Source organism: Ascidiella aspersa, chromosome 9 (genome assembly GCF_963924565.1).
Source record: "Ascidiella aspersa chromosome 9, kaAscAspe10.2, whole genome shotgun sequence".
NCBI classification, from domain to species: domain Eukaryota; kingdom Metazoa; phylum Chordata; class Ascidiacea; order Phlebobranchia; family Ascidiidae; genus Ascidiella; species Ascidiella aspersa.
In genome coordinates, this window is record NC_139455.1 from 1,255,221 (window position 1) to 1,278,761 (window position 23,541).

At 37.4% G+C, this 23,541-nt stretch overlaps 1 protein-coding gene across 1 annotated transcript in view; it reads left to right on the forward strand.

Moving 5' to 3' along the window:
- The window catches only part of LOC146131801 (mitogen-activated protein kinase kinase kinase 1-like), a 42,909-nt gene that overhangs the window by 9,463 nt on the left and 9,905 nt on the right, over nt 1-23,541 (forward strand). The window contains exons 6-19 of the mRNA XM_083396827.1: nt 8,635-8,805; nt 11,255-11,368; nt 12,117-12,233; nt 14,040-14,185; nt 15,370-15,491; nt 16,063-16,217; nt 16,867-17,033; nt 17,924-18,053; nt 18,733-18,854; nt 19,755-19,846; nt 20,850-20,997; nt 21,991-22,117; nt 22,383-22,552; nt 23,011-23,419. Coding sequence (XP_083252953.1) covers nt 8,635-8,805; nt 11,255-11,368; nt 12,117-12,233; nt 14,040-14,185; nt 15,370-15,491; nt 16,063-16,217; nt 16,867-17,033; nt 17,924-18,053; nt 18,733-18,854; nt 19,755-19,846; nt 20,850-20,997; nt 21,991-22,117; nt 22,383-22,552; nt 23,011-23,419 — 2,190 coding nt within the window. The remainder of the gene's footprint in view (nt 1-8,634; nt 8,806-11,254; nt 11,369-12,116; nt 12,234-14,039; nt 14,186-15,369; nt 15,492-16,062; nt 16,218-16,866; nt 17,034-17,923; nt 18,054-18,732; nt 18,855-19,754; nt 19,847-20,849; nt 20,998-21,990; nt 22,118-22,382; nt 22,553-23,010; nt 23,420-23,541) is intronic.

A 23,541-nucleotide genomic window follows, 5' to 3' on the forward strand; every position in this document is an offset into this window, starting at 1 on the left:
TTTTTGCACGTAAATCAATTTTCTTGTTATGTATTTATGTTGTATATTTCTTATTTTTTTAAGTAAGTTTTTGCTCATAACGGTACAAGTTTACAAATTTTAATGGTTCAAATTTGTAATAGTTTAAAAATTGTAATCGTTAATAGACGACTATCAACTAACGATGAAAAAGTACTTTCAATTCAGGGATAAACATAAGCCACTCTCCTTTAAAACTATTCGTAGTAAAATTCCATTAAATGGTCTACCTTGTCAAAAAGCTCAACATTTTACAAGCCACGCCGTCACTGGATTTCCAGCAAACGTAATTGACTCGTAATTTGGCGCAAAAACGCGAAAAAACGCTCGTTCAAGCAGCAGGAGTCATTCATTAGGCTCGTCGAGTTCTAAAAATATCCAAACCTCAGCTCATCTGCACGAGCACTGAAGCTATTGTGTCTACACCAGGAGCAAATCCATGGTTTTTGTTTTTTGGGGAACGTAATTTTCAGGCATTACGTCACGAAATTACGTCATCACGTGACGTCACAAATTTATGTGATCTTGGCTTAATGAGGACAAACTTTAAGAACACCACACAATTCGTTTATTTTGTTACAATTTAAGGTTGGATAGATGCTGCTTTCAAAACAAAGCTATATTACAGAGATTAAGTGTTATGGGGCGGTCCAAGCGAAAAAAAGCCCCGAATAGGTGGTGAAACGTTGGAACTTTAATAAAATTTTGCCGGAAGAACAGTTGTACAATTGAAACAATGCCTGGCAGAAACAGCATATTCATCAAAAAAGCCGTTATATTGTTTAAGTTGCCAAAACGTTGTTTTTAGAAGGTGCTATAAGACGCACGGAGCCTTTGGGCTAAAATAACTTTAAAATTTTTGTCAAAATAAGCTAAGTCATACTTAAAAATACTTGAAACAAAATTTCAGTATAGCTTGAGACCGAAAAAGGCAAAAAGACAATTTATTATGAATCCACCTCCCCCCTTAGACCCCCCCCCCCTAAAATGCCCCTGGTCTGTACTTCCGTAAAGCGTAATATTTTCCATTCCCTGGCTGTGGTAACTCGTTTTACGCCAGCAATCTAAAAGATCCGGTCTCCGGTAATTACCATTCCCCTGGCTTAAGTTCTTGTCTCTGTGGCAATTTCTTGGACCGCATTTCTTAAGGTTATTGTAAATAGCGATTCTGTGTGGGCTTTGTGTACGTTTTTGCAATACACCCGATCGTTATGCTTTAAACTAGAAACACACTCTTTAACCTTAATTCACCTTTTTGTATTTAATTTGATTTTCATTATTCTATTAAAGCCATCATCGCTAAATAACTAATTGTAATTTGTCTAAAATTTGCTAAAAAGTTTAACGTTCATTTAAAGGCTTTAACCTTTTGTGATTTGAGTATTTGTAGTAGTTAATAATTATGAAGTCATTTCTTGAGATAATTCACCCGCCGAGTAACGAGTAGCGACTAGTTGTCAATTACTCGGTTATTTCTGTCGTCGTGTTATAGTTATCGCTTTTTCCACAGCGCTTGTAAGTATTTTGTCACAAGCTATAACCCTCCTTTTTCGAATTAAAACTCCAATTAGTATAAATTACGCTAGTTGCAGACTCACATTTCAAACAACAACAAAACAAAATTCCCCTATTGTTTCGTCGCAAAGTAAATATTGCGTCACAAGACTTGGTGACGACCTGAAAAATCAATCAAACGAAGTGAGCGAAGTTGCTTTTACCCATTAACGTGGAAAGGCAAATTGGTTCCTTTACAAGGATAGCCATCTTTTTGGGCCAGCTGGCTGTTTTCTATAATTGGTTCGTCAAAATGTTTAAAGCAACAGAGTTCTGTGGGTTTTTTAACTTCCGGGCGTTTACAAGCAAAAGTTTAAGACGAGTTTTTTTTAGTTTTACTGCGGAAGTAACAAGTTCAGCAGCTGTACAGCAACCTATGCTCCTTAAAACTCCGCACAAAACAAAGTTTAACTGTTAAAATTGCCGGGTGACGCTGACGTCGCTCTTTATGTCGATTTCGATGTCGATTCGTTTGTAACAGAAATAAACGCGTACTCCCAACTTACTTACCCCCTACACCCGATTTTTCGTCGAAAATAGGAAACCGCTCGTTTTTGCGGCTTTTTTTACTGCCGTGTGTCGTCTCTGCGTTTGCCCGTAACTTGAACGGCTGCTTGTAAACCAGAAACAGCTGTTTTTTGCTGCGCACAAGCCCGAAGAACGTGCCTGCTTTTCCGAGAAGCGCTTTCTTGGGAGAATGTTCTGGACAACTAAGCTTAAATATTTGAAGCTTTTTCAATCTTATATACCAGGATTGTCAGCACTTGGGTCAAAATGCGAATTTTATAGTTTTCCCGCGCCAAATATAACATACAATAAACTCTCGAATGTCGTGTTATTATTTTTTTTTAAATTGCCCAGATTTCGCCGCTTTTTTTCATTTCATAGCAAAGTTTCATAGCTTGTTTTGTAATAAAAATAACCAAACGTTTCAATAACTTGGTCGAGTTTTAAACTTATGAACTGACTAAAACCAAAAAAAAGTTTACTTAAATGTGTGAAAAAAAGGTTTATTGAATTGTTCGTCATAAAATAAATAAATTAATTTAGTTATAAATCTTATATTCTCGCATTTGTGAACCATTTGAAAAATCGCTGTCAGCAATTTGTGGGCCACATTTATTATTGGTAATCTCCGTGAGGAATCGTAGACTTGCCTTAAATACACCCCAAGTAACTTGTGCTTGCAAGTTTTAAACTGAACGCCTTACATCAATCATTTTGCCAGACACGCGAACATTTAATGACGTTTGGTGATAAATTCTTGGCACCTCGTCGTTAAGCGATCTGTCAAAACGCCAGTCTGCTTTTTGCCACTTGTTGTATGCATATTAGCAGGAACTTCCAAAAGCCAGTTTGATCGGCTTTTCCAAAAAGAAATTTTCAGAAAATTTTCCGAAATGAATTTTTTTAATGCCATGATATATGTTTCAAACCCCGTATTAACATAACTTGATTATTTTATGGCCCAACATATTTTACGAAGGCTTAAGCGAACTTCGTGCTTCATTAAGTCCGACCCCAGCCTATTATAACCTAAATGTTGTAGTTTTTAATGCGGCCCCCTACATTTTTTGAGTGTATTGTGAACCTGGGTCGTCTTGGAATGTCATTGGAAATAAAGCACCCTAAGCTCGGTGTTCATGCTTGTCTATTGTATGTTGAATTAAGTCAGAATCGAAAATACCGGCAGGTTGTGTGGCCTTATTCTCGCTTCAGTGAATGCTATAATTTGTGTGTTCGCTGTATGCTCTGTAACTCCGAACCTTGCCACCCACGATTATTGCCAATATTCTGCTTCCACAAGTTTAGAAACCGAACCATTGCTTGGTGCTAAATATCCAAGCCAAAATCTCTTGTGAATTTGATTTTAAAGAGGGTTCTTCTGACAAAATTTATTTTGTGCCGACGTTTCGATTACCTATTCAGCGTTTTCAAACGAAAGTTTCGAAATAAACTCAAACTTCAAAGATTTCGCGTCTTCGAATAAAAATCGAAGTAAAAGCACGTTGAAGCGTGTTCAACGACGCGTGACGGCCGTCGAAAGTGTTTGTGCACTCATGCGGAACCGTTTATATTTCCTGCTACTTTGGCGCCAAGCATTCCACGCGAGCAGCGGACCGAAACGAGGCGCCGTAACGCCCCCGGTTCACACCGTTGTAAAGGCCGTAGACTGCTGTCGTAACATTACCCGCTTTTCGCCTTACACTTGAGTTGTGATATTCTTGTAAGGTGTGATTTGATTTGTTATACTTCATGTGTTTATGAAACTTGACCGGGTTCACGCGAAAATACCTATAAGGAACAATCTTAGCTGAATAATCTATAATAAATAGTATTAAGAAACGACATAATAAAGGCAAATACGCAGTGGTATCTATAACGGAGTAATTCCGAATTCGTCAGAATAAGTCTTCAATGGCCTAAATAACATCTAAAACCGTAGGATGATGATATCTTGTTCTGGCCGTTTAGGAATTATTCCTAGCAATGGTACTTTGGTTGTTTCTCGACTTGCTCCCCTCTGAGCCCATAAACATCAGCTGGTGGAGCGAAGGTCCCGGTATGACCGAGGTCGTGAGTTCGAACCTCACTCCAGCAAGCTAGTTGCTTTTCTAGCCTGCCTTGCTGGCACAATTGGCCGCCCCTTCGGTGTAGCAATGATACGTAAGCTGTAATCGTTGGTCAAAAGCAGCTTTAGAAGGGCGAGATCGCACGTGTTTAACTCATATGTGTGTGTGTGTGTTTTTCGCTGCTCGCTGTTTGACTTATGGTTGGTATTTGGTATTCTTCTAGGCTTAAATTTAACCTTTGTTTCTCTTTTTAAGAGTTCGATGTATTACTGTTGTTTCTTCTATAAAATTGGCCTCGGTCAAATGCAACGGCAGAAATTACAGTGATGCGTCGAACTTTGGAACATTTGGCAACATATAACTAAAATTGTGGTGTCTAGTAAACGATGGTTATACTTTTAGCTTCACTCTCGTCGGCCACACTCCTGCATATCAGTTCCTGTTGCTAGTACACTAATTGCTGTAAAACTTTTGAATATTTTGTATTTGTCTTACAAGCTTTGAGTTGGCAGTCGAATGTTTTGTGTATGTTTGGGCTTTTCAAACTTGTATAATCCGCAATACGAACTTGGCGATACGACTTTCAGGTTGAAATCGATTGTCCTTGTTTGATTGTGGATCTTGTGTGTGATTTGAAACCTTATGTTGGCTTCTGTGGCGCAGTTATAATCGATTTTGGTCATCTCGTCTGCGTATATTTTACTTCCATATTCAGTCTTTCACGTGCTTACATTTGTCAGTTAATTAGGTTATTTGACCTTGGCACTGTGATTGTTTGACCTTAACGCTGCGGTTATGTAACCTTGACGCTGTACTTTTTTACCTTAAGACCGTAGTTTTTTACTTTAAACTGCAGAAATAACACATCATTACTGTGTATATTTTAGCGTACCGTTGTGGTTATTTTGCACGGTTGCGTATGACCTTGCTACCAGGTTTTTTTTTTAAGGTTTGGTTTGGGTGGCCGCTAAGTAGTTTTAAGAGGCCGCAAGTGTTTCATTTAAATACCAAAAAGTTGCAAGTCCAAAATTTGGGAAACCGCTGGAGAAATTTTTTTGGGGGACCGTTTCGGTCCCCCAAAACACCTTAAAAAACACTGCTTGCTACTATGATTTTCAAACTATTTTCAGGGAATCACTAAAATGGTATTTAAGCATTTTTTTTTAATGAAATAAGTCAATGTTTTGAGGTCCTAATATAATAAACTTTAGATTCAAGCGCAATTTAAAAAAGTTCAAGATGTGACATTGACGAAAGAGATGACTTGCACTTCAACTTATATTCTGGCCAAATAATGCTTTCTCATCATAAAACCACGAATTTAATTGACAGCAAAAACAAACCGCTTCGATGAAAATTAATCTTTCACTCGCTGTGGCATTAAACCGCGAAACTCTCAGGTTTGTGACGTGATAATTGCCTCTGTGACAAGATAAGCTGCGTCTGGCGACCCAAGTTCAAGAGCTTTCAATTGCATCCCACTAAAGAATTGTAATGTGCAGATTCAAAACAAACGCAGTCCGAAAAACAAATCAACTATTGGTGTTACTGCTCCTAAAAAATAGACACTCTTCCGAAATCGAAATTGATTATCTGCCAAACTAATATAAGAGATTTACTAATAGTACTGTTACTCTGATACCGCATAAAATCAGAAAACAAACTTTCAGTTAACTAATCCGATTGTGTGCAAAGTGCAACGAGCTGCCATTGCGAAACAATGATTTTTGTGTTTTTTGTATTAGTTTGTGATTTTTGTGGAGTTTGGGTGCTTTGGTAACCCCAGCTACCTAAAAATTGTCATTTTATTACTTGTAGTAAATTACGCTGCCTTAGCCTGTTTTTATTTTCCACTTTGAAAACGATGGCTTTAAAAAAATAACCTGAGAAAGCTTATCTTGAAATTTAGAAGGGTTGAGTTTTTAAAAAAACTTTTCAAGACATTTTACCGAGAAAAACAAGAAATTATATAGCAATTTGCTTAATTTAGTTTGGTTAAAAAATTAAAATACCTTTATAAATTGCTTAAAAACTATTTTTTCTTTTGTCTGACCAAACAGCTGATCAACAGCTTGGTAAGTGTTGTGTGGCAGGCGGTTGTGTTGCTTTTGGTCTGCGGTGTGTTTCTGGCTCGATCGAAAAGCAGTGGTTGCTTGTTGTTGACAAATTTGTACCTTACATAGCTCTTCAAAAAACGGCAAAGTGCAGTAAAAAATACCCAGGGATAATTTTTTTGAACGACGTCGTGCGATGCACCTGGTATAATGTAAAAACATTAACAATGATGTCTTTTGTCGGTGGTTGGGACAGTCGCAACTTCATAGATGGTCATCATTTTGTTGATTTAACGACAATTAGGCAACAGACTTCCGAATTGCATAAAACAGAATTTATGCAATTTAACGACTAGACATAAGAAAAAGTGCGTTTGGCTGTTTGCAAATAGTTTTATAAACTGGCCAATGCATTAAATAAATGTGCAAAAATGTGTTTTCTATACCAGTTCAAAATGTGAAAACAGCTTTAAAATGGTAGCATGTGGCTTTCAAAGTGGCGATGGATTCATAAAATAAAAAAAAAAAACGGTTTAAAAAGTAGTTCCGGTGCTTAAAAGTTTCCCTGTAGCATTTCGAGCTGGTCTAATACGACTGTAGCCTCGGGCCATGGTTTAAAGGCGCGGGTGGAGCTTTGATGTGGTTTGTGACGATCACATTTCAACTCAACGCACCAAAGTGGAGTCAGCTGCTGAATTTTTACGTTCTTAAATTTTAGGGTTGTGGTTGTTAACGGCTGGTCCACCAAAAGTTTTTTTTGTGTGCGGTTGGCAAACTTCGGTAACTGTTTTTCATCGGACATTCTTACAGATAACCACGTGGAGCGAACAAAAAAACAAATAAAAAAGCACAAAAATCAGTTAACGCTGCTCACATTTAACACATAGTTCTACCAACACATGTTTAGAATTCTGTAGATTTCCGGCTTTTGGAAACGATTATCGCGCCAAACTTTTCGCAGTTAATAGTGGTATTAGATATATGTGTATACAACTCACTATTCATATTATATTTTTCTTTAGTTTTTTTTCAAGCTTATCTTAGTCAACAACAAAATGATATTTGAATTAAAACATTTTGGTCCCCCATATTTGACGTGTACCCTAGGGATAATTGAGCTTAACAGATAGACATCCTAAAAGCGGTTATTACGTGAAAAAAAACACGCGGTTTAGCAAATACAAGTCGTATAATCGCTGTATAAAGATCGCAGGGCTTGAATAATGTATGGCGGAATTAAGGACGGTATACGATATGTAGAAAGACCAAGAGACGCAAGATAACTTATAACTAGCAAGAATACGCCCCTCACGTGGCTTACACTTGCGTGGGACATTAGGGGCAGTTGTTAGGCCTTTGCGCGCGTGAATAATTCATAAGCGACGCGGCGAACGTTTGATTTTCTTATTTATCGACGTCGTCGCTTTTCCCTTTTTTGCTTTACCCACGCAGAAGAAAGTTTGCGGCGAAAACCAAACCCGCTTTGCTGGGAAATCGTATGTTTTTTCAGTTTTTCCTTCCCTTTGCCATGTGATTTTTTGTTAAAAAAAAAAAAAGTCGGAGTAGGGTATGACAGATGAAAACTGTTGTGCTGGTTCTTAATTTATTTTTAACTTTGCACAAAAAAAATTCTATAAAAGTTTACAAGTATTTACTAAATGGCGCCGCAATCATTTGCAATCCACCTTTCGGACATAGATGTAACAATGCATAATCACTTCAGAAATTATTAAAAGCAAATTTAACAAGGTCTTCGACGGAGTAACTTGAGCCAAGACTTAAACAAGAACGCTTGTTGTGGACTCTAATTGAGAAAACGTGAACTTTAACCTTTTTCGCATTTTAGTGTTTAAATTTTGCGCAAAAAATGCTCAAACTCGCATAAAAACATTGGCGAAAAAGGCCACAAATGTAGCTTGAAACCGCAATGAACTCAACTAGTCCAGTTGAATATGGCCTGAATTTAGTTTTACCGAAATAACATGCCACATACATACCTGGAGTGTGGATTATTTGAAACCACGTATAATGCCGTGAGATTTTTTTTAATTTGTTAATTCTCTGACGGATTTTACTTCTGGAATCACGTCAATTTATCAGTGCTCGTGTGTTCGAACCTGCACCGGCATCACTTTGTGCTTACAAATCCCTTTTGAACCCGTTTTAGCCACCCACAAGCTATAGTGTGGAGAGGTTTAATTGCCTTTGGTTGTTAAGCTACTATTTTTTAATAAATTTTCTTTTTAATGTGTATCGGTGCCAACCCGAGATCCAAATATCGAACGAATACCAAAACTTCCACTTGGTATATCGCTTCTGGTCCGATATATTATCGGACATACCTAGTGTTGTGTGTTGTTATCGTTGCACTCTACAACTTAAGAACAGCATTTCAGGAATACCTGTATAATATCAATACCTTCTTGTTTCTTCAGACCGGCCGAACCAGTCCTTATGCAAAGCGGGTCGGTAGCCCCACCAGTAGGGGAATTTCCCGGGGTCGTAACCCCTCACCCAAGGGACGGAACCCCTCCCCGAACCGAAGACCCCCCTCACCCAACACTGATGGGATTTCACCTTACAGCCCCGACGTTACATCGAAAAAGGTATGTTGTTAAAACGTCTAATTTATTTTTTTACTTGTAAAATTTTTAATGTTTCAAACCTGTGCTTTTAAACTTCAGCCTTTTCCGTATAATAAAGATAATGTAGATTGAAATGCATTTCCAAATTAAACTTAGATCAAATTTTAACTTGAACTACAATTTATTGGAGCGCACTACAGTTTTCCTTGTATTTCCTTAAACAGTTATTAAACACTTATCAGTTAGTGCAACTTTTATAACTACAGAAATCAGGTGGCACTGTATAAAGACAAATTGTATTTGATTCTCGACAAGCTTTCGCACAACCGTGCTTCACCTGGCACCTGATTTCTCTATTTAGAATTAGGACAAATACGGCCATATACAAAGATTTTTATAACTACGTTTTCTACGACAGTTTAAACATCTTATTGACTTGAATGTTTTTCCATAAAGTTTGCTTTAGGATTTACACTCAACTTCCTGCTTTACACTTTTTGTGTGTTTGAAAATCACTCTTTTACTCCCCCGTAAAAAAACATAAAGCGTGATTCATTTTGCCTTTATTTTATCCACCACCAGATATTGGGCATTTTCTTTTTTGCATTTTGTGGCGTGTGTCAAATTGACTTAAATTTATGGTAAAATACCTAACTATACTGGACCTTTTTGGAAGCCGTGCATTTTAAATCCTCTTAAAAAACTTAGTAAAAAGAGTTGTTTCTGGTTGTGTGAGCCCTACGTAATTTGTAGAGGTAATTTGTACAAGTTGAAGTACTAACCCTAGCCCCTATAGTATTTTCTGTCCCGTTATTTTGTATAATAAGACGACCGTTATAGTTGAACAGGTCCAAAATTTCAGACACCAGACTTCCTTTTTTCCATTCTGTGATATTTCCCGAATACACTGGCTCGATTTTTCTCATTGCAAAGCGACGGGTTATTCCCCCAATTTTTTCTCTTGCGTGCCTAGCAGCGAGGCCCTTCGGAAACCAACCTTTCCAGGCTGGAGGTTGTGCAACTTGTGCGTATACGGGAGTTATGGTGGAAATGAAGCGACGCTTTGCTCTGAAACACAAGCTGCCCATTAGCGCTGTGTTGACAGTGCATTGCGCTACTCTGCAATGCCTGATTTGTTGACAGTATGCTGGCCAATTACGCTCCTTCGCAAAACGTAGAAGCTCATTTTTTTCCAAACTTATTGCATTTTTTGGTTTTTAGCCCTTTACCGGTTAACAGCCCGCTTTATTCTATTTTATAACGTAAAATCGATGGCTGTTTCACAATTATGTTTGCCAGTTTCAAAAAGCGTGGACCGTCTTTTTAACCATTTTTTAAGGCAGAATGTTGATAAAAAGTTCTCTAACAACAAAAAAAATCAGACAAAATTAAAAAACTGTGGTAAAATCTAAGTAACATTAACCAAGCAACAACTACCTATTCTGTTGGGCTTCAATATGTTTTCTATAACCTCAAGTATTTTACAATTTTTTGCAATTCTCACTACTTTGTACTGTTTTTTCGCCTCAACGGTTTTCAGTAGGAATCTACTGTTGAAATGACAATGTTTCAACGCATATTGACTATCACTGGTAGCGCCGCTTTTGTTATTTCTGCACGCCATGTCTGACCTTTAAAAGCACTTTGCCGACGGAAATTGTAGCTCAAAATTGTCCTCCCCTTTTCCTTTGAAATTCAGCGGTACAAAACTAATAACGCTTAAGTGAATATTTCTAAACGTAGCTTGTTATTTTTTACCTTCTATGCCAGACACGCTTCTTCTTTGACATATTTCGGCGTTAATAACTTTGGGAAACGCTTGTTGAAATTCTGTTTGAAGCAAAATTGGTTTACTAGAAATGAATTTCAAACACAATAAACCACCTTCTGTTATAACTTTACACCACAATGACGTCGATAATATGTGCTGTCATATTGGAACGTTCAAACAATGTAACCTAGTTTTATTGATTTTAAAGTATACAACGAAAATAGAGTTTTAAAGTCAACATCAAACCCAATGTATATAGGCACTATATCGCATGAAATTTAGGTGTTTCTATCTCCAATGGTAATTTAGGCTTTTTATCGTAGTATGTGCCTAAGCAAACTATTTTTTCAGTTTCCTACTGGTGAAATAATGACGGGTTGCTAGTCAATTTACCACAAAGCAGGGATGAAGGTTGAATCATTTTCTCAGCAAGATGGAAAATGTTTAGTTATAATTATGACGTCATAACGGGACGTCTAAAACAAATAATCTTTAGAAAACAAGACACTTATTTTTCGGTGTTTCGTCTTACTTTTGCCACTAGCTTTTTTTTTTTTTTTTTCTAACCACTCGCTTTTTGCCTGTGCGTGTTTCGAAAAACAACCGTTTTAACCTACAACCAAACATTTCAACAGAAACACAATTGCTTTTTTTGACAAAGACTTTAGAATGCGTTCTAAACCCATATTTTTTTGGCAGATAAGTCGTGTGCTTAAAGCTCGTCTTTACTTGCTGCAACAAAACGGGCCCAACTCGTTTCGCATAGGAGGGGATTCCCCAGAGCACAAGTACTTGGTGATAGTCGGGCCACAGGTAAATCTAGAATTTGTTTTTTTGTGTTATTTTACGGTGTTTGGACTTTTTTGTTGATAGTTTAGCGCCTTAGTAATCACGTGGTATATGGAGAAACAAGGCTTCCTAATTTTAATAAAAAGCCGCTTTAATGTATAAAAGACGTGTTTAATGTGTAAAATACCAGAGTTTATGATTTAATTTTAAGTAACCAAAGTTTTAGTAATGTGTTTAAAAACAATTTTTATGTGCAAAATACTAATGTGAACTTAAATATGTTGTAATACTGTTAATGGTTTAATTCAGGGGTCATCAACCACGGCCTTCGGGCCGCAGAGTTTTTATAAGCTATTTTAACCACTTTCTCCTATTCTACAACACTTTCTGTTAGTGTGCTGGGATATATTTTTCTTGAGAGTAAAATGTTGGAATAAACAGTCTGGTTTATCACTTACTTTAAACAGAAAAAACTAAGGGGTGGTAAATGCAAAATACCAGTCTAATAAGTTAAAATTGGAACTTATTCTAAAGATTGTTTTACAATGTGCTACAAACTTTTTTCATGCATCGCAAACTAAGTTTAGATTGTTAATGTTACAACCATGTTTTAACCACTTCTATTATACAACAATAAAGATCTTTATAATCTCTATAATGGGCATTGTTTAATTCGAAACTGTATAACAATTGTATTATGTGCGTCAATCTATTGTTTGAAATCTTTTGTACACATTTAAATAACTTCCGAACATTATTTGTTGCTACACAGACTTGTAATTGCGGAAGAGGGCAGTTTTGTGTCCATGTGCTCTTCGTGATGTTGAGAGTTTTCCAACTTGATTCTTCCAGCAATCTCCTTTGGAGAAGGACTTTAAAGAACTACGAGGTAAACCTACTACTCTTCGAGATTTCGTTTTTTTAGTTTTTTTTTGACTCATTTTTTTCTGCAATTCATTTATATATTTATTTCAAGCAACATTTAAAGAGAATTTTTTTTGAGCAGTTGAAATTTTTTTACTTTTTTAATAAATGGTGATATGAGGTAAATCTCTTCCTTGTTGAGTTTTCGTTTTTAATGGTTTTTAGTAGATTCACTTAAATCCGCAATCGCCCCAGACGTGCTTTAAGTTTTTGCTTTTTTATTTTTTAAATAAATGGTGCAATGTGTAGTTCGAGTGGTGGGTTAAGTCGGAAGTAGAAAACTATTTTACATTGATTTTACTGACATTTTATCAGCGCGACAAATCGGATTGCACTTGCCTAAACAGAGTTTTTAAACTGAACATAGTCGCTTTTGGTGATATTTTTGTTTTATTTGGATTATATATTTTAATAAGTGACGACTGATAAGCTTTCATTGAATAAAAACAAACCTTAATATGTTAACCTAATAAATGAGTTTTCTCCATTCTTTCTGTATTCGAGATAAATCTACTACTTTGTGAAATTTATTGAGACGAATTGTTACATGCATTTTTAAGCTGCCTTTTTTGTCTCAATTTCTCCACATGTTTGAACAAAATTATGTTAGGTAGTTTTTACTGAACAATAGATGTAGGTGTGGTTAAGGCAAATATATAGTTTTTAAGGACAAAATTTGTATAAATAGCAATGAACACAACTCAACTAACCAAGTTTTTGGCACATAACATCATTTAAATATGTAGTTGCACTTTAAACCCTGTCATTCAGCTAACCACTAAGCCTTCTATGAAGCTTGTAAAGCCAACCTGACATTTGGGTCTTTTATGTGGTTCCCCAGCATTCTACAGAACCAGCTTCGCTACCCTTTGATCTATTTCACCCACTTCGTGTATTAGCCCCAGGTGCTGGGAATTAGGGGTTTTTGTGACGTCACAAGGCAGCATTATGCCGGTGAAGCCAAGCTTGAAATTGCCGCGTGTACTTGAAGGCTGGATGTTGACAAATGTCATGTTTATAAGCTAGGGTTCGATTATTTGGGTGTGTTCGCATTTATATATGGCAAGTAGCAAGCTTTTTTTTTCGAGGCCATGATGGTCGTCGATTAATTCGACATCATCTTAAAAAATAAGTTTCGATACGAACTTGTGACATTAACTGAAGATGATACAAGTTCGTATCGAAACGTCTTTATCAAGATCATGTTGATCCACTCAACCTTGTTGGCTTTGTGATTTATTATTAAGCTACATTACACATCAGTGCATAGTGTGTTTAAATATATATAACTTAATACACTACATTTTTTTTTTTTTTTTTTTTAACGAAATAAATATTAAAAGCATCATAAATATATATATGTATATAAATAAACTTCGTCATTTGAGTAGTATACCTTATCAGCAAACGACCCCTATCTTAATCATACTGCAACTTTGTACATCCTGAAAGCTGAAAAATACTGTTATCATGTTTAAATGTTATAGGTGGGCTTTAATGTTCTTACTTCGTCCAACTAATCCCCCAACCATAATGCCGCACAAATCAGATTAACGAATCCTATACAAATGAACCTTGACATTCACTTCTGCTGCTTTTAAAAATTGTTGTACCCATTTATAAAGGTTGAAAGCTACCACAAGATCTGCAGCAACCAAATCCGATTAAAGACAAACAAAATACCGCTGAATTTAGCTTAATAAACCCTGTACAACTGAACCTTGCATATATTTCTATCACTTATAAAAAAATCTTGTTCCTATGTTTGAAGGTTGAGAGTTTGTTCAAGAGCTACCACGAGCGCTGCAACAACCGAATATCGCCCAAGAAGAAGTCTAGAGTGCAAAGGCTCGTCTCACATCTTGCAAGTGGAGCTGATAAACACCCAGACGCCTCAAGCAATAGCGACGATCAGAGGTAAGTTCATTTCGGCTTAATAATGAAAGTTGTCCGTTTACTCCCTCTTCTTCTTTCCTTCTTGTTCCCAACCAAGATTCTGTGATTTAAAGCCATATATACCGGGTTTTATTGAATAGGGACGACTAGAGGTAGGTCAATTGTTGTGGGATGTATTATTCTCATTATTGACCTGTTTTGAGAACTTTACTTTTAACAGTTAATTGGGGCGATCACTTTGTGCTCCCAGCCAGTTTAAACGGTCGTTTAAGAGCGTCAAGCTGTTTATGTTAATTTTTTTAGCCGTTTTCCAACGTTTTTTACAGCAGAAAGACATACAACCTAAAAAAAATTGCATTTTTTATCAACCTTTTTTCCAAGAACAAGATGAAGCTCATTCCAACATATCGTAATATAGCAACTTTTATATTGACTTTGTATAAATCCTTTAACAACAGCCATTGGCTCTGTTAAGACAATTGCTTGTTTTGAAGCACTAACGTAATGAACTTATCGATCGCAAGCAAGATGCAAGTGGCTTTTGCAATTCGTTACTCCTTATTGATCGAAAGCTTGTAAATTTAAATTGTCTTCTCTCACTTTGACAACTGGCCAATTAACGTAGCCGTTTTAAACTTGGCTAGCTCCTTTTTATTCTTTAAGTTTTTTTCCATTTTTTAGTCGCATGTTGTCCACTTTAAATAAATGACTTTCTCGAATTTATCCTAAAAAGAGTAAAAACATGTCCCCACTGCTTTTGGCTGAGAAAAAATAAGGAGTTATGGTTTTTGTAAGACGGTTTTTAATACCAAGGTTTAAAATATTTTTCATATTTTACAGCTTTTGTTTCTTTTCCATTAATGGACACCATAATATTGATTGACCTTTTTCCTGTTTTTCAACTAGTTATGATTGACAGCTTATGCCCTTGCTTGTTTTGATTGACAGCTTATTTCTTTGCTTTTTTGATTTACATCTTATTTTGATTGACAGCTGATAAACACCTTTTATACTGGATTTTAATTGAAATCTTGTTTTGATTAACATTTGTTTTTGATTGACATCCTGTTTTGATTGACATTTGTTTTTGATTGACAGCGAATTCCCTTGCTTTTTTGATTAACATCTTGGTTTGATTGACAGCTTATTCCCTTCCTTTTATGATTTACATCTTGTTTTGATTGACATTTTGATTTGATTGACAGCTCGTCAAAGGGTGAGGAGGAGAGTTGTCCGATCTGTCTCCTTCAGATGGTTGACGGGGAGTCGGTGACAGTGTGTGAAGTCGGATGTAGGAATCGTCTACACACGCACTGCGTCAATATATGTGAGTATTTTTGTGCATATATATCAAAGGGGTTTTAGCTAGGGGTAAATGTGCCCCCCCCCCGTGTTTAGGGACCATTATAGGGTAACGAATAATGGTTTTGGGGTAAGTTTAATATTAAAGGGGTAAATTTGTGCCCGGGGTACAAAAGGAACAAAGAATGGACACGAGTGTTTTTAGGGGTTTATTATGGTTTTGGGATATAAAGAGATTATTTCCACACTCACTACGTCAATATATGTGAGTAAGGTTGTACAGTTATAACAGTGTTTGTAAATGTTCACATTTGTCAAATTATCAATAGAGTAACCCGGTGGCACTATATAAAAACAAATTGTATTGAATTCTCGACAAGCTTTCGCACAACCGTGCTTCATCAGGTCAAATGTGCTACTCTGCCCTGATGAAGCACGGTTGTTTGAAAGCCTGTTAAGATTTTAATGTAATTTGTAAATATAACTCTGTTTCTTTTTGCGGCGGATTTCACCAAATTATTTGTGTTTTCTCTACTTTAAATAGGATAAACTTCAATGTGAAGATCCAAATCGTTTACAAAGCTTGTTATTTGCAGGGGCCGAGGAATGTCGCAGGAACGGCGGCCCCCTAAAATGCCCCCTCTGTAGGGTGATATGGAAACCCGCAGAGACGACCAGGGGCTCGGGGTTGGGGCCCCTCATGGTGGAAATACCCCAGGAATACGCCGAGATGGCTGACGCTTGGATTCAGGTGCGAAATGTGTGACTTTTTGTGGCTTAGTATGTTACTTGAAGTGAGGACCATATGTTTGGCTTTTTTTTTAGAAAAAGCCAAATGAATAACTGTAGAGAATATACATGAATGGTTCCTTTAGGCAACTATTCATTGGAATACACATGGGTATATACTGTCGTCAACCGTGCTTAAGTACTTTCCAACGCTAACGGCATACTCATAATACTATACCGGGTGTAAACAACTACCCTGGAGCGAGGTTCGAAGTAAGTCGAGAAACAACCATAGCACTTTTGTCGTTTAGGAAATCAACATACAGGATCAAACAAACTGCTATTTGAATCCCTAACCCAGGCGGTTCCCAGCATTTTATTGCTTGTGGACGCCTTTCATGGACTCCCAAGAATTTTTGCCCTAGGACGGAGGGACTCGAAGCACGCGTGACGTCATATAGAATACGTAGCGAGCTCGGTTGGACAAATGACGAGCGCCTAGTTTTCACCACAGTCATAAGTACCCGTAAATTAAAAAAATCTTTCCTGGCCCCAACAAAACCCTGGATTCGCCCTTGCTCGTCACATAGTAGCGCGCTTATTTTTTAGTCTTTTAAGATAGCAACCCTGTTTCTAAGCTAAGGTATAAAAAACTCTTCTTGTTTCCTTAGGAGTTCGGGTGGGAGATGGTGTCCTGCCTCTTCTCCAGTCATCCCAACGTCCGTGAAAACGCACTCCGTCGCCTCTCACACGACATCACAGGAGCGCTCCTCACCAACATCCAGATCACCTCCTCATCAACTGAGGTCGGAGGACATCGATCCGACGACTCCGACAGGTGCGCGTTGCCATAGAAACGGCTTACTCTTGCATAGTTGATGACGTCAGAATGTGCAAACGTAAAGTGTTTAGGTTGTTATGGTTGAATTTGCTTAGCGTTACGAAGCTTAAGTCACTTTTAATTGTTATTTTTTGTCCGGTAAAACGCTGAACTAGATTGCAATTCGCAGCTGAATCAACAAGTAATTACATTCGGTATCGGACGAGTACCGACACTACCGCTTGGGGTATCGGCCCGGTCCGATAATGGGTTATCCCTAACTAGAGATGTAAAAACATACTTCAACCTTCAGTTAGCTGGCATCAAATAAAGTGATAACATTTTGAACAATAGTTGGTCACGAACTCAGTAAAAATGACATTGCAAAGAATATTAACAAAAGTTTAACGGATTATTGTCCTAAGCCTTGTCCTCTTGTACTCCGCGCTTAGAATAAAAAAAAAACAGTTAATGGTGAAGTTGGAATTGAACCCAGGACCTGCATAGCCTTGCGAAGCCCGATAGGTATCCGATTTACTCATTAAACATTTATACACATACGTGTACACTGTAAAGCAACTGCCTTCCAGCCCTTAATAGGGCATTGCAAAGGATATTAACAAACGTTTAACATCTTCTCGATCTCTAGGCCATTTTTTTGATTTAGAATTTAAAAAAAAACACTCAATGAAGGTGTTGCCAAAGCTGGGAATCGAACCCTGAACCTGCGGACTTTTAGCCTGGAACATATTGACATCCCTTTTACGAACTAAACATTCATACACATGCTTGTACAGCAAATGTGTTATACCCCTTTATAAGTATTTTTTGACATTACGGCTTACATGTCATAGTACACCTGTTACCTTCCTTTTTATCATTCTTATAACCTCCGACTTTTATCACAGTTCGTCCAGTGGAGTCCACACAAACCACCCAAGCAGTTCAGTGGCCAACAACCCAAGTATTGCTTGTTGTTGTGCGATCCTCGCTATGGTTTGCTCTGATCCTGAGTACAGAGTCTACATCACAGCTCTGGTGAGTTGTTTGGTGTGGTTTTAATAACAAAGATCGTTTGGTCGATTTTTTAAGTCAGGTGCTGTTTGAATTCTATTTATCAAGAGTGGTGATTTCAGTGTTCAACATCTGGATCTGTATTTCTTTTTAATGCTGTTCTAATTTTTTTGCAACTTTACGAGGTTGATCTTTGATTAGTGAATTTTTTTTAGTTTTTTTTTACAAACCAATAATAATATGTCATATAGCAGTCCAACAAGTTTTAGTTATTTATTACCCAATTTTAGGAATAACTGCTAAAAATTATATTTTAATCCTCGTAAAAATTTTTCGACAGAACAATACTTATAAATGCAACACGAAAAACCCAAAAGGCCATAGCCTATTAAAGGTTGGGAACCACTGGTTTAGATTCAGTCCCCCAAATCCTATCATTAGCTGAAATTCTGCCCAAACATGTTTTTTATTTGAAAATGTGGATAAAATGTTTAATATGGAAAAGAAAAAAATCCTAAATGTTGCACATCCCTGGAAAATATGCCAAAAATCTTATCATTAGCTGAAATACTACCCAAACACTTTTTTTATTTAAAGCAATATTCTTGGAAAGTTTGGATATAATTTTGAATATTTGAAAGAATAAAATCCCAAATATTGCTCCCTCCAACAAACGCGTTTCAACCGAGTTCCATTATCACAGCGAACTTTACGTGCGATGATGGCTTACACTCAGTGCCGAACAACTGATGACGTCACAGCCTTCCAGAACCTTCTTACTCCGGTCATTGAGTCAATTCTATTCAAGTGCGCAGACTCGAACAGGTACAAACACTAAAACTGATAAAATTGAAAAATTTTAAAGAATAAAAGGATTTCTATGTAGGTCTTCTGCCTTGTACCTTTGCTTACTTCAGGGTCAGGGGTCACCAAACTAAGTCCCGTCTTGTGGGGCCATTAAACAACGCCCCCTTGGTCAATTAATCCAGCCCACGGAATATTTTTTTAATGAGGATAAGATAAAGTAGCTACCGTTTAAATGTTGCCGGGTGTAATTCCAAACTAAGTGTTCATGACATTTTAAACTAAACCGCAATTTATTAATGCTCACTTCAGTTGTTATTGCATGGTTATTTATATTTCCTTTTTTTTCAATTATTAAGCGAATAAACTTGGGCAAATTTTGGTTACTCCTGGCTTACTGCAACATGCGGGGCTTACAGAAAGAAAAAAAAATGAACCCATTTTAAAAGAGAAGATTAATTTAGCATAATCATATTCTCCTAACTCGTTAAATTTTTAGCGGATTTTTCCTAGCCAGAATATACATCCATCGCTTAAACTAACCCGTTTTATTTCACTATTTCCATGCACAATGACTCTGAATAATTTTGTAAGATGCCCTAAGTGTTGTTTCTGGAAATACTTAAATGTACTTTTACTAAATGGCCCGCTCTGTACCTCGAATTCAGTGACTTATTTCTAAATGTAGTGGGTTATAAAGTTAAATAAAAAAATAGGAGTGGGGTAAAAGAAATATTCAAATAGAGAAAATATACCAAAACAATTAAAAAAATGCAAAATCAAAGTAAGAAAATAAAAATAACAAACAAACTTGAAAGCAGCCCAAAAAGTAAACCAGAACTGGATTAAATTAAAAATATATTTGATCTTGTTTCCATTGAAAATCGAGTCTAGATTTATGATCTATGTTTTTCCGTTTAGACGAACTGTCCAGTTATCGGTGAGCACAGTGATGGAATTGTGCAGAGGACAAACTGGTGAACTGGCTGTTGGAAAGGAAATCGTATCTGACGGTGAGTTCTGGTGTGCTCAGTCAAGGCTGGATTAGCCATTAGGCAAAATAAGCACTTAGGGCACAAAGCGAATTTTTAATGGTGTTTCATGAAACAATCAGAGTTGGTTTATTATGTTTAATGTTTATATTTTGAATGTCGCATATAGGGCACCGGAAATGATTGTGGTCTGTAAAATGCATGGCAAGTATGATTAAAATCTGCTTTGTTGTAAAATATTTATGAACACTTCGTTCCATCGCACACGTGAGTTCAAGTAAAGGTTATTGATTACGGAACGATGTTGAAGCTGAATGGCTTAGTTAATAAGCCAGTGGAGTAAAACGCCATTAAGCCATTCTAAAAGAACCATTCTAAAAGAACCATTTTCACCAGTGACTTGACTGGGACTTAAGTTTTTTTAAATGACTTGACTGGGACCAAAGTCATTTAAAAATGACTTACAACACTGAAAAACCTTCTTTCCTAATCAAATTCCAAAATCCTTTATTGTGAGTGTCATTCCCCCAACCACCTACCAAGCATATAACCATTTTCTCCTTAACACCCCTCATAATCGTCTTCCAAACATCTAATCTTGTTTGCTCCCTGTTCTTTCTAGACACGCTTGGAGTAGTCTGTGACATTTCTTCGTCCAAAACTAGCGAAGGAGTTTTTGCGCGATGCGTGTTCCTCCTAAACACGCATTTCACCAATGACTTGACGTGGACTTAAGTTTTTTTCGCAAATGGCTTGGCTGGGACTTCAGTAATTCCAAAATGACGTACAACACTGAAAACCCCTTTTCCTTTGTCCAATTCGTAAATTCTTTATTATGAGTATTATTCCCCAATCATCACCCAAGAATATAAGTGATGTTAAGACTGTTTACCAAAAACAAGTATAAAACAAAAAAATGATTTCTTAAAATTTCACAGAAATATGCATTCCGCCTTCAGCATATTTCCTCTTGACTCCTTTAATAATCGTCTTCCAAGCACCTAATCTTCTTTGTACTTCCTAGACACGCTTGGAGTAGGTGATGTGGACTACCTCCTGTCCTTCCTCAATTTCGGCAACTCTCCTGACTCTTCTTCCTGGCAGTGGATGTTGGGGAGATTGAACGCGGTCGGGGAGCTCTTCCGGGAGTTCAAGAGGTTCCTCAACCCCGGGTACGTAGTAAAGTTTTATTTTTTTACCAAGTTCAAAGTTTTAATAATTTCGGATAGAAGCCGTAGTTTTAGAAAATGGGTTAGGGTTGAAATTATTACAGCAGTGGAGTTAAGGATTTGGGTAAAAGTTGTTTAGGTTTAATTCTGGCCATATGGGTCTTATTTTAAGTTAGACATAATTCCGAATGTTAGGTAATAGTCCTGTCTTATACCGAACTGAATGAAAGACACACACAAACATATGTGTTTAATAACATCTGTGATCTAGCCCCTCGGAAGTTGCTTTATGACCAACGATGGCTTCCGTATCAATAGTACACCGAAAAGCCATCGCAGACTCGCCGAATCTGTCGATCTATGATGCAAGCAGAGCAAGCCAGAAAAACAACTGGCCTGCAGTGAGGTTCGAACTCACGACCGCCGCTCTACCAACTGAGCTATGCAGGCTCAGAGAGGAGCGAGTCGAGAAACAACCATGCGCCAATACTTGCACATTTTGTTAGTACAAGCAACTTCACACTGGGGGATCATCAGTCCGTACGGTTGCTTGTACTAACAAAATGTGCAAGTATTGGCGCATGGTTGTTTCTCGACTCGCTCCTCTCTGAGCCTGCATAGCTCAGTTGGTAGAGCGACGGTCCCGGCTTGACCGGAGGTCGTGAGTTCGAACCTCACTGCAGGCCAGTTGTTTTTCTGGCTTGCTCTGCTTGCATCATAGATCGACAGATTCGGCAAGTCTGCGATGGCTTTTCGGTGTATTATTCCGAACTGTGTTTTACTTCGACGATTTTACACTTCACAAGCTTTCGAATAACCGTGTTTTATCAGTTCAAAGTATTTATCGATTTAAACTTTGACCTGATGAAGCACGGTTGTGTGAAAGCTTGTCGAGAATTCAATACAATTTATCTTTATATATCACCTGATTACCAAACAAGAAAATATCTCAAATAAATCTGAAAATAATTTTTCCTCCTCCAGTGTCGCCTCCAGCTCGGAAGCATCCGACTCCAGCGAAGGATCGCGGAGGTTGATAAAGATCGCAAACTTCGCTGCATCCTGCCTCAGCAACACAACTCAACCGAGAGTGGGGAAGATTGCTCGGCGTGTATTTCTGCAGGTGAATAGATACAGCCCTTGTCTTTTCAATATATTTTTTAACGTTTCGTCAAGGAACCTAACAATCTAAAATTAATATATTTTATTCCACCAAAAAATACCTTCTCCAGGTGAAAAGATGTTTTCTTTCAACTTTTTACTTTTTTGCTTACTTTCCCTTGTCTCTTTCACATCTTTGGTTTTTTATTTCGCAAAGTCAAAAACAAAACTTCTGCAATTTTAACCCCCATATTATTTCATGTTCAAAACTCTACTTTTCTTCACAGTCTTACAGCTTCGCTTTGAGCAACCCTCTAGTGGCGGCCCGACTAGAATCGATCGTCAGCGAGATGGAGCCAGAGAGCTCGCAGCGCCTTCGTCGAAAAATCAAGTCTGTTAAGGCGATGACGTCAGGACAGGAAGTGACCGAGATGCCATCCGCTTCTAGAGACGACAGGTGACATAGAACACAACAATATTTAGATCAAAGTCAAATTTAACGAAATTAAATTAAAGCAAATACATTGTTAACTACGAATAAGATTTTATTTCACCAATTTGTGCTTTTAGAATGCGACCCAAACTATCCCAACTAAATCCACAACGTTTTATATTTTTCTAAACAATAATAATTAAGATTCATGATTTCTCAACCAGGCAAAGGAAATTATTGATGAAAGTCGTTCTTCTGGTGTAAAGTTATTTACCGCCGTAGGATGTTATAAACTTCACTGAAATATCTAGATTTTTGAACAAGGCCTAATTGAAAACTGTTTTTTAAACTTTAATGGCCAACTAGATAAAAAAACAACGAATAATCAAATCGTGTTAAAAAGAAACTCATTCAAGTCAAATTTTACCTAAAAATGCAAATAAACTCATGTTGAACTAACTCTAATTGTTTGTTCTTTCCAGATGCGACCCAAACCATTCTCACAGTGACGACAACTTCGCAGACAACGAGGTTCTAGACATCCACTCGCCCCAACAAGGGACTTACCCCTATTTGCATAACTACCCCACCTCTCTAGTACAACCTACCCCACCTACTTACCCCGCGCCCCATCGGTGGTATTCACCCCAAAGACAATCCGCCCCTAGCTCTGTACCCCATTACCCCACTTTTGGGGTTAATAGTTGGAGGGGTTCGTTACCTGTGGGTCAGTATACAAACGTGGCCCCCAATTCGTCGGTGATGTGGGGTAACTGTGAGGGTGAGACCCAGGCGACCAATCATCACCCACCTAGCCCCTGCATGGGGACACACCCACCGACCCCACCCCCTTCATCGATGGACACAGCGAACCTGGACGCTGCAATTGAGGTACATTGTTACCATGTATTTATTGTAAAATTTTGCATAAATAAAAGTAGTTTTGTTTTTCCAAAGTTAGTTTTTAAATAGTATAGTTAATTTTCGAAATAAATTTGCTATCATTTTTTAAT